Here is a 12,143-nt window from a genome sequence, read left to right as displayed (position 1 = left end):
CACATAAGGAGACGCGATAGTGCAGCGGAACGTAGGAGTGTTTGAATAACTGCTATGAACCAGCTACTAATATATCGTCTCTCCGTGAATTGCTTGGCCACGACTTACAATAGTTACCTGATATATATGGCGAACTTGCTCACTTCAGCTGCTCCTAGTGGCACATGTAAGCTGATGACGATTGACCGAGGAACAATAGAGAATTACTTAACATTGTCCTATACGGACCGGGTCTCCTCACCCGACACCAACTGCCACCTGTGAACCAACACGTCCGAATTAGGTAAATATCAGGGTGTGACTCTCTCTCTTTTCCACAGGGTCTTTCTGTTTTTAGATACACTGATATTGTCGGTACACTTTTCTTTACTTTTCCGCTGATCACACTTTCTTGAACGTATGAGAACATCTTCGTGAAGAAACTTAGTTCAACTAATACGGTTGCCATGGACGCCGCTCTTAACAACTACACAGCGGCCGAAGGTTACATGGTACTGCTAATTGGGTGATACGATTTTAGAAACATTCATGCTGACACTTAGCTCATAACAGATGTTTTTATTATTTTTTATTTTTTATTGTTTGATAAATAGAATGTTTTATGTAAACGTTTATTATAATGATTTTGTTCTAGTGCACTTACGTCACATACTTACGTCATTAGGATGCGTTCCCGCCACTTCTTGTTTATAGGTTTGCCCCACACTTTGTTTGGTAACTTTGAGAAAGGCTGGTTATCCAGCCGAAACGTCAGGCTTTACTATGTTGCTACAATAAACTTTTTTATTTTTGCATAAGTCCTGTGTGAAGCGGTCCATGTTCTTAGGTTTATCTTACATTTATTTTTGGACTGTACCCAGGCGTATTATGTTTTTCGTTTTTCGAGAGTGCCTATCTATTGCAATTTTTATATATATATATATATATATATATATATATATAAGTGCCATGTGGTATGAGACACAGTAGGAAGGAGGTCCCTGCCCCGTAGAGCTTACAATCTAAGTTATACTAATTACATGAAAACTCATAAAATATTAACATTTATTAAAAAACTCCAAAGACAAAACTATGCCATCTAAAAGCTGTCAAGGCCATGTAGAAGTCAATGGGAGCTGTCCTAAGAAAAGTGTAACAATCTTTTTTTGTTTGGCATGTAAGTTATCATGTTCTTTTCGGTTTTGTTCCGCATTTTAATTTATTTGTGACTAGACATTTATGGTTTTAATAAAAATGATTTTTTTTGTGGGTTCAAAAAACCCTGAAACAACTAAATCAGAATGATGATGGGCCTTAAAATGTGTGAAGGTTGTCAATATATTATGTTTCGCTCATTAGGAATGCAGATTCTTTCAGCATAGTCCTTGTGGGAGAGATGTGCTACTCCAGCAGCTACAGTAATTGAGCAATTACCAATTTCCCAGGGGTACATGTACCCATTATATTATGTGTGAAAATAGAACAATTATGAATGTAAAGACAATGTGCAAATGGCAAAAACAGTGTCAATTGGCCATTTTTTTGCACTCTGTATACTGCCTTCCTGAATTAACAAAGGTATCTGGGCTCTGTTTCCAAGACCTGCAGTTGCCCAGATGAATACAGCACTGCCTGTGTTCAGCAAAGCTATATTCATGAGGGGCACAAGGGGAGGCAATATGATTGCACCTAGAGCAAAGGAGTTTCATAATGTACCTGCTATTTCATCTTAATCCTTTTACTTATAACCTGTTAGTGTTATTGCCATTGTGTAAAAGGTAGTTGAAAAGAACATTCTGAAAACCCGTGCCTAGGTATTATTTTCTTTTAAACACAGACTTACTTTTGAAGTCTGTCAAATTCAAAATGTCAGCATTACAAATTAGCATAACTACCGTGGAAAGGATTGCTGTGATTGTCTTGTATCAGCAAGTTGCATGTACCCATTCATTGCTTGGTATTTTGCCTTTACTCTAGTTTCTAATGCCACTGACTGTAGTAGATAGGTTTATTTAACCTTTAGAAACAATAAAGGCCATTATTAATGTTGAAAAAGCTTCACAGTATTTTAAGACTCAGTCACACCAGTGATATTTGTGAAGTGCAGAAGCTTCAAACTATGCCTGACGAGTATTATTACTGGTCAGATTTTCTTTGACTACATTTTTATGTGCAAACTAGCCGACATGTTTGTACTGCTTCTTGTAAATGTGTATTGAAAGCTTAGTAAAAGCTCAACAAAGAAACACAAAAATTGGTTGAAGCTGCAGATTTGTACATTTAGACTTAATACTCTCTGTGCATTAAAGGCTTTCTTGCTTTCAAAAGATGAGCAAAATATGAACATATTACTATATGGAGCGTTTGTATTCATGTTATTTAAACTCATTCCCATGTCTGATATTATAGGCTCTGTGATTTCAATCAGTTCATGGAATAGGTTACATATTTTAATTAATCCAAATATCCATTTTTCTCATGTACTGAATTTTATGATTTTAATGATGAATCCCAGCCAATGAGATCTGCTAGGGACTTTAGCAACCAGTTAGCTCCTTAAATTCCAAAGTGGATTTTTATACTAAAAATTTGTGATGAGCGAATCTGTTCCATTTCGCTCCGTGGGAAAATTTGCGAAATGATAGAAAAATTCACGAAACGGCAAAAAATTTGCGAAAGCCACTTGTCGCAAACTTTAATTTAAAGCAGTGTAGGTGGTTTTTCACAGTGAGGGCAGTGAGGTTGTGAAATTACCTTCCTAGTGATGTAAAGGCAGATCCTGTAAATGCCTTTAAGAGGGGCTTGGATTAGTTCTTGAACAAGAATAGTATCCAAGGCTATTGTGATACTAATATCTACAGTTAGTATTGATGTTGGTATATGTGGTTTATGTATGTGAGTGTATAGATAGGTTGGTATGGGTTTGTGTGTGCATTGGGGTTTGCTTGGAAGGGTTGAACTTCATGGACTTTGGTCTTTTTTATCCCAACTTAATTATTTAACTATGTCCCTTAGGTTATTGCTCATAAGTGTATAGACCCCAAATCTACATACACAAAGATGTTGCTGTGCTCCTTAACTGTCCAAATGCTCTATTACCATTGACTGACAGGAAATACCATTTAGAAAAGACCCTGCACCATTATCTGCTACACTCCATCAACACAGGCCTCTCATAGAAGCACTTTCTCATTCAGTATCTCTTAATAACTGTTCCTTACTCCTCTGATGGATATATGACTGGAATTCATATTGGCAATGGAGAAATGTATATAAACAGATTGTCCTGTGCCCCCTCTATTGCCAAAAAAAGGTTACTTCTAGTAATAAAGAACACCGTCTTTATTCTATCTGGAGTATTTTCTAATCCTCAGGACTTCCCATGATGAACACCATTATAATGTCAGCAATCACAAAAGGTATTCATTTGCTGTAGGTATGCAATTAAGGCATAAAGGCCAATGAATCAACACCAGCAAAATAGCATCTCAAAATGCAATTAATAATTTATCCCAAACTGGCCTTAAAGCTGGGAGCACCAAATCCCACACTGGGATACCAGTCTAACTTTATTGGAAAGGATATTTATAATACATTGCATACAGAATGGAAAAGTATGAGAGAAAGAAAAAATTATTCAATACAGATCAAGTCAAACTTTAGTACTTTTAAAATATACAATTCCCCAAATATATTTTAATTAATTCAAATTGCACAGAAATATTAAGACTATTTTCTGGCATTATGTGACATTTAGTTTTCTAAACATAAAGTAACAAAATTGATTGGTATCAACAATGCGCTCTGGCAAGGACACAAAACACAAATGATTAAAATGTTATTAAATAGAAGGAAACCTCTGCAAGAAGTGTAAAATCTAAAGCCAAACCAATAATACTAAGTAAAAAGTTGGTGATACAACCAGATTAAAAGTTGACATTTAAATTAAATCACTTGAAAAAGTAAGCGTTCAATAATTAAAAGGAAAATAATAAAAACATCAGAAAGATAAATTATGCAGCCTATGGCAGAATGGAAAAGAACATTGCTTTAAATATTAGCAACATCGAGCTGGAGAATTAAAGGGCAAGCAAATACTAGATTTTTGAAATAGAATAAATATTTTTAACCTTTGCAAAACCATTAATCAGAGAGATCTTAAAAACCAGCAGTTCGATTTTTCACGGTGCGCTGTTTAAATACACAGCTAGTAATAATAATAATAAACATTTACTCATATTAAGAAACATTCTAGTAGTTACATACACCAACCCAATATATAATAACAGGTAAAAGTTTGCCCAGGTGCAGAAAGCCATAGCAACAATAAGATGTTTACTTTTAAACACAAGGCCAATAAATGCTACCTCTTGATTGGCTGTTATAGGTCACCAGACACTGTAGCAAACTTTTCCCCTTTTATTACAAAACCACTTATTAATGTTCAGCGCATCTAGGGAGCTTTTTACTAACATGCAAATTTTTTTTTATTCGATTTTTATTGCTAAGGGAAAAAATGTCTCTACTTTATCGAGATTTACTAAGTGTCCAAATGGCTAAAAATCCAAATCCAACAATTCACCAGCTAAAACTTGCCGAGATCTGTAGAAATCAATGGCAGATGTCCTGCGCTGAAAGATCCTTCTTTTGCTTCAAAATGTTAAAGGTTTCAGATTATTGACACGTTTTTTGTACGACAGTTAAAGTCCTTCTTGATGGCGAAACATTTGGACAGGGCTATTTTAACATTGCAATTTAGGCATGGTGTGCCATGTTATGAAAACATCCCTTGTCCAGAAAACTGAAAGTCCCAAGCTTCCAAGTACAGGTATGGGATATTCATTATATTAAAAGTCAAATAATCACGGATGTAATGGATACTTACTTTCTTTGTCTTTTCTCCAGGTCATGGTTACGGATCTGCTGGTTTTCCATTAGCACACGTGTGTCTTCAAGGTCAGAAGTCAAGTGTTTGCACTTTCTTGTTGCTTGCTGAGCTGCACGTTTAGCATTTTCATATGCACCTTGCAACTGGCTGAGCTACGAGACCAAAATGATTGTATTATTATCTCCCATTTTTACATTCAAACTATCAATTTTAATGGACAAATACCCCCAAAGTAACTGTGCTGTTGTTTTTTTTTTGTTTGTTTTATTTATTTATTTATTTTAGCTTTACAGCCATCTGTGATGGAAACAGGCACAAGAAAACAAACCCTTTATAAATCCATCACCTGCCAAACCAATGATTATGGAAATATCTGTTTTATGCATTTGAAAAATGCTGGCAGGCTCCAACAGGAGATTACCATTACAATCCGCACATCTTACAGTGCTCAGCCATTTTTTACTAAGCACATTTGTACATAAAGTCGCTTGATCAACATTAAACCACAGGGTATTCTAACAGCTGAATGGAGAAAGGATTCGACAAAATCATTAGCAAGACACAGAAGGCAATAAAAGAGTTGCAGATATCTAACACAAACTGTACAAGTATAATTTGGGATTTAAATCACTCGAGCTCACACACGAAAATCATTTATATGAAACATAAAGTAACCCAAAACTTGTCCTTGACTTCACTATTTTCATCCAGTTTGACATGAGCTGAACACATCAGGCAGTAAGTTATAGTTATTGACTGATGGACTTTTTATACTTGGATAATTAGTGTGGATAAAATAAAGAACTAATCGAGTTATAGAAACACAATTGTTTTAAAAAAGAGTAAATGTAAAAATCGAATTAATTAACCTTTATGTGAGCACTTGGATATTTATTTAACATAAGAAATTCTGGCCATCAAGGAAATGACCTAGTCATTACTAATCATATTCATTTCTGTTTGCAGGTTATACATCCTTCTTAAAAAGCTACCCGTATGTAGATATCAAGGCTTGAATATAACCATACAGGTCTCCACTGGGTATATTCTACTGGACATAAGTTCAGTTCACAAGCAGCATATTCATCCTTTTGCATGCATACAAACTCTATCAAACTGTTGAGGAATTGGATGTTTCACAAATATGTGTTTTGGTGACCAAATATTTTTCCTGCTGCAAATAAATCATAAATGCTTTGAGTCCTGTAGAAGTATGCAAAGTCACTAAAAAAATGTACTAAGGGATATGCACAATTAAAGTATACATCCTTCTGTTGTACAGTAATACAGAATATGTTTGCACTTTATAAATACTAAATAATGTACAGGCATGAGACCGGTGATCCTGAATGCTCTGGACCTAAGGTTTTCCGGATAAGCAGTCAATCCCAACAGGATGGTTTTACCACCAAAAAGGATGAATTATATCTTAGTTGGGTTCAAGTCAAGGTAATGTTTTATTATTACACAATAATTTATAAATATCAATTTTTTTTTTATTAAAATTGAATCTATGGGAGATGGCCTACCCAAAATTGGGAGCTTTCTGGATAACAGATCCCATACCTGTAGTATAATATAATAAATATAATAATAGTAGCCTGGCACCAGGACCATTTGTTACCAGGGAAAGAGAGTAAAATAAAAAATCATTTACTATCTCAAAACGCTATAAAAATAAAATAACAAGACCTATTTGTGAAGCACATTGATTATATACCCATTACAGTCTGGTGCATTTTTACAGCTAAGACATAAAATGGTATGTTTCTAAAGGACTGACATTAAAATCTCGTATAACATCTTGTCAGGAAATAAAAAGTTTAAAATGTTAACATTGTGGTTTTTTTCCCCTAAAATGCATGCACTCTGGCAAAGCTCTCAGTCTGCATTAACAGTGTGTGAAATAAAATTTCAGTTGAGCTCTTCCCTTATTGTGCATAGACTTTCTGTAAGGGGTGAAGTAATAGGAAAGCGGTTAGACTGTAGACCCTCCATCCCATTGCAAATAAGAGGCTGGACCACCATGTACCAATACTTCTTTAGACACCATTAATTTGCTTTTCATACAGTGAATTCAGTTCCCAAGCTGCTATCACCACAGCATCCAATACACAGTAAAGAGAAGATGTACATTTACACAAACAGACAAATGCCTTTAAGTCATGTATTGTGTCAGAATCGCAGCACAAATTTTCAGGCGACACCTGCTACCTTCAGGTAAATTTGCCTGGATGTGATTCTTTCCTTTACATAGTGGTACCAAGGTAAAAAACATGGTGTGTATCTCCTAGTTGGGGATAATGATTTTGTAGTGGCAAATACATTTAACCTTTCCTGCCTCTCACACCAGACTACTGATACCTTTCAACACCTGCTACATAAGACACTACAAATAACAGACAAAAATTAATATGGCCAAAAGATGCAATAGCAATTACAGCTCAGTATTAACAAGGGTTCTGGAAGATAATGGGAAAGTTGAGGTTGTACAAATAGAGTGGCCCAGAGCATACACTATAGTATATAAAAGCAGAATAATATTTCAAGGCATTGTCCAACTTTGAAGTCACAATCCTATAACAAGCACTGGCTTGAATTCAGGAAAAGGTTGGTTCATAAAGCCTAAATTTACTACGAAGAGTCAGATAAAACTCTCATGTAAGGTATAAATTTCATAAATGTTATGCATCTGTTGTCCAAAACTCATAACAATACATTTGAAAGCCAACCTTCATGCAATTGCTTTTGGACTATTTGAGGGCCGATTCCATAACATCCTCTGTACAGGTTTAGTGAGTGAGAATTATTTCTGGTAGAGTAGAGTAGGACTACTTCTTTTAATATTAGATGGATCAACTCAGGAAGTACAGGGCGACTTTTTCATCTGGTCCCTTATTGTCCATACAGATCAAAGGATAAAAATAAATAAACAAATTATAAAGGAAAAAATCCTAAAGCATCACCGTGGAAACTCAGGGAGAAATACATGAAAGAATATTATACTCATTTGCAGTGAAGTAAAATGTGAAGGAAAAAGCAAAGTATGTGTATTATTGCAAGGTTATGGGTTTCACAGTTAGTTGACCTCACAAAATTGTAACACATGAGTCATTAGCAAGGTGCTTTAAATAAGCAAAAACAATGTTAATTAAGTCTGCAATGGACAATGACCATTTGAAACCATAAGGGATGGTTTATTTTCACCCATTCTTTCAAAACAGGTAACATTTTAATTACCAGTTTAATTACTCTACTTGAACCTGTTTCTTAATTGATAACAGGTCTAAAGCTTTGCAATTCTCTTGCTTCCGATTTAACACAAAAATTTGGGTTTGGTAATAGATTCTTGGACCTTATTAAATCCTTTTAAGGACAAGGTATTTTAAAACTGCATTTAATGTTTAGGTCTGTTACTCTCTAAAGATAGCTCATTAAAATAATAGTGTTGGTCTAGCTGAAATATCATTTAATTAAGAACATTATAATCAGTTAAGCACTTTTAGAGACAGTCAACCTACAGATTTTACACAATAAATGGCCTTAAATTGAAATAATTAGTGATGAGCGAAACTGTCACATTTCACTTTGCTGAAAAATTTGCAAAACTTGCAAAAAATTTGCAAAACAGTGAAAAAGTCGCAAAACGTGACATTTTTGACATATGCAACTTTTTTTTTCCTTTTTATTTTAAATTCTCTAAAATTTAAAAAAAACTAATATGCTTATTTTGATAATAGGTTGAGTATTGGAATTGGTTTAATTTCCCCTTTAAAAACAGACAGCAGGATGTCAAATATTTTTCTACTATATGTACAGTAGAGTACTGACCATGAGTGCTTGCATATCATTCATTTATCTGCCCATATATCCTTGTTTGACACAAGACACGTAGCAGTACAAAATTACTAATAAAAAGTATTGTGAACTTCCTCTACTGGCTCAAGAGGTCCTGGTTCTGTTACGTATACCCTGTAGGAGGGAGCTTTTTCCTATTAGCCTATTGATATAATAGGAGGGAGCACTTACTGTTTAAACTGCACTTGTTGGTCTATGGTGGATGCTATGGAGTCTGTGGTGCTGGCATGCCAATCTGTACCCTGTGGAAACCAATGTGTGGTGCAGGGACCCCATGAATGAGGTAAAGGCAGTAGATAACAGGTGCTATCCTAGCACACTCTTAGGAGTTGGGTAGGCTAGCTTAGCAAGACCAGTATTTGGCTCCACTTAGGAGTAGCAGTTCAAAATAAGTACCCAAAGGAACACCCACCTAGTGTAGGGCCCAAAGTCTGAAAAGGGACTCAGGCTATTTCTTATCTCTAAGAGGCTTCCACTGGAGAAGATCTATAACATGGATGTGTGTCTAAATGGTAGGACTATCCTCTGCAAGTTTCTGAAAAAGTTATCTGAAAATAAATAAATAAAACACGTTTCCACTGTACCACTGTACAGACTGTATTTGTCTATCTTTGTCTTGGCATATTGTACTTTAACGTTAAAATAAGGCTTATGCCCGAGTATATTTCTTCACATGGGGTACTATTGTTGTACAGTATATCTATGAAGTCCTTGAATCTATATAAGGTACTAGAAATATTAACTGCACAGATACCAGAGAAAACTATCACAGCTCAATGAGTCTCTGTAAAAGTGAGGAATTTATTAATGACCTTCTGGAACATTTGCTGCCCACTTTGAAATCTCAGCAGCCGCCACAGTGTCATTCGAGAGTCATTTATCTTCCAGATGAAATTTAAATGAGAAATATGATGTATGCAAAAACACCTACTGAGATTTCTGCATAAAGGCACAGTTAATAGCATCATATTTTATTGGTTCAATCTGGCGCCTGTGTATTAATAAAGGCATATGTCTGTGCCAACTCTGACAGCACTGTCTTGAGAAGAGAACCGGCTTAGTGTGCGGTGGAAATTCTAGATAAATCAGGAATAATGTAGGCTACAGCTAAGTTGGCAATTTATACTTGTATACAATGGCTCTGGTTGACATTTTACATTTTCACTGTAATATTAAATGCCATTTTGTATCAGCTATCTGAGTCGTCAGCGAACTAAATCTAATACATGCAGATTTGTGTGACTCTTTTTTGTATACCAAAGACCTGCCATATTTTATCATTCAACAAAGTGTTTTGATATTGATATAGAAGACTTTGGTTGGCAAAAACTTGTCATGAATTTATATTAATAGTTTGTTTGATCTATGCCAACATTATTGCTCAAGGCTTCCTCCAACAGTAATGCTAATAATACTAATAATAATATAAAACAGAGGTAGGTTTCAGTCTGCTAGCAATTTAACATTTAGTGGAATGCGCAACAAATTTTAACCACCATGTCGCCAAAAAATCTGCCCAAGCCCATGTCTGCTGAATTATTTCGCCCATCACTAACCATCTATTGTGGCAGCTTACTATCTATAGAAGATGGTAGCTGCCACTTGTAGATCACTATAGAGAATACCTATTTGCCCCAGAAAACAATATCTAAATTTAGTCAGCCATAAGTAGCAGATAGTAATAGTAAACGCGTTATCTCTAGTCTAGTTATCTCTAGTGGTTCCAAAATTAATGGTCTGGCCCCCCTGTGGGGGCTTAGAGCCAAGGCAGTGATGCCCAGATTTAAGGACAGTAAGCGTGACATTTGGGAGAATATTTATTTTCTATTATGGATACTCTTGAAGGCATAGCTTGAGTATGGCTGAATGGCAGCAATATTTGTATATTTCTGTAACATAATTACAGATAAACAGGAACCAGACCAAATCTTGTATCTTAAAGTCCAAAATCTGATAACTGCTCTTCATCAATGAAAACGAAAGCTCTTCTCTCAAAATATTACCTTCTGTTCCAGGTCCTTCCTGTATGATTTTTCAGATTCTAGTCTTTCTTCAAATTGTGTGACCCTTTTCCTCAAGAAATCTATTTCAGTTTGAGCACAGTCAAAACGTATTTGCCACTCATCTGCTGAATAAGAGAAAAGAAAAGAACTTGTTACACTGTCATGCTCAGGGTTACCGATAAAAGAAAGATCAGATGATTTTAGGAATGAAGAACAGGTATAGATTAAACACAAACAACATGTGGCTGTGTGAGAGCTAAGCACAGGTTTTATTTAAAGTATAAGGGTTTGTTAGCATAAAAGTGATAACAAAAAATAAGACACTTGGAGTGAAAAAAGCAAATGCATTAAATTGGCTGTGAAACCTTTGCAATTAGGGGAATAGACTGTGCAAGTCTGGTGAGGCTTGAGTAGACTTCACATACACAATAAGACAAATTAAAATGAACCTTGCTAGACATTTTACATGTTAATAGAGAGACTATAAGACTTTATTTAGCATTTCTATTTGAAAATGTTGTGTTTGGATGCAATGAGAACTATGTGTTTCATTTTTGCAGAGACCTAGAACCCTATTAAAGGCATTTCCATTATATTTTGTCTATTTCGTTAGTGTAGTTAGTTATTTTCTCATATTAGAAACACTATACAATATGTTCATTTTATTTTCTTTGTATTTGTCCTCATGCTTTGGTTTCCCTAGCTTTGAAGGTGTCTGGCCAGAACACTCAGGATCAGTTTATAAGCCTCACTTGCAGTGTGCCAAGAAGCATAGGCATTGGCCCATAGGCATTGTTTCAGGTCACTGGAGTAAGGGCAGACCAGAAAAACTAAACTCAAGGTTTTCTTATAGTCAGTATAGAGCAATGCTATGTATATATCTATGGTAACGTATTATCTTGTAGAAACAAAATTCATCACACAATTTTAGTGCAAAGTGGCACGTTATTTTCTTCAAATTCTGTATGTTACAGTGACTCTTCCCTTGATGTACCGTAAAAAGATCAGTTACTACAAAAATTGAAAAAGCTACCAAGCCTTGTAATAATTACTTACCTCTTCCTGAGCTTCCTGCGTTAAGTTCCCTAAGTTGTATTTGTTGCTGTGCATCTTCTAGTTGTTTTGACACAGAGTCCAGGTTTTTTTGCATTTGTTCATATTTTGCCTAAAAAAAGAAAGAGGGTCAGGCATCCTACTTCCATAAACACATGCATAATACAGGCTTTGCTGAAAATAAAATGTGGGGAAATCACCATTCTTACTAATCACTGACATACATGCCCAATAACAGTATAAAGGATATAGATATTTTTTTTTGGATATTTTTTACTCAAATTCACATTTATGGATTCCCTTTAAATGTATTCCATCACAACTAATAAACTAAAAAATAATTGTGATACTTTTGATCTGAT

General features: G+C 35.2%; 1 protein-coding gene across 2 annotated transcripts in view; it reads right to left on the bottom strand.

The window, feature by feature from the left end:
* Positions 1–12,143, bottom strand: part of myo18b (myosin 18b) — a 281,470-nt gene that overhangs the window by 117,096 nt on the left and 152,231 nt on the right. The window contains exons 28-30 of one of the 2 annotated variants that reach the window (XM_018090002.2): positions 11,785–11,893; positions 10,729–10,853; positions 4,865–5,019 (exon numbers count right to left, since the gene is read on the bottom strand). In XM_018090002.2, coding sequence (XP_017945491.2) covers positions 4,865–5,019; positions 10,729–10,853; positions 11,785–11,893 — 389 coding nt within the window. The remainder of the gene's footprint in view (positions 1–4,864; positions 5,020–10,728; positions 10,854–11,784; positions 11,894–12,143) is intronic. The other variant, XM_018090005.2, reaches the window with a different exon arrangement.

Source organism: Xenopus tropicalis, chromosome 1 (assembly GCF_000004195.4).
Source record: "Xenopus tropicalis strain Nigerian chromosome 1, UCB_Xtro_10.0, whole genome shotgun sequence".
NCBI lineage: Eukaryota > Metazoa > Chordata > Amphibia > Anura > Pipidae > Xenopus > Xenopus tropicalis.
Note: the sequence above shows the minus strand (reverse complement) of the source record. Positions and strands in the feature narration are given on the sequence as shown.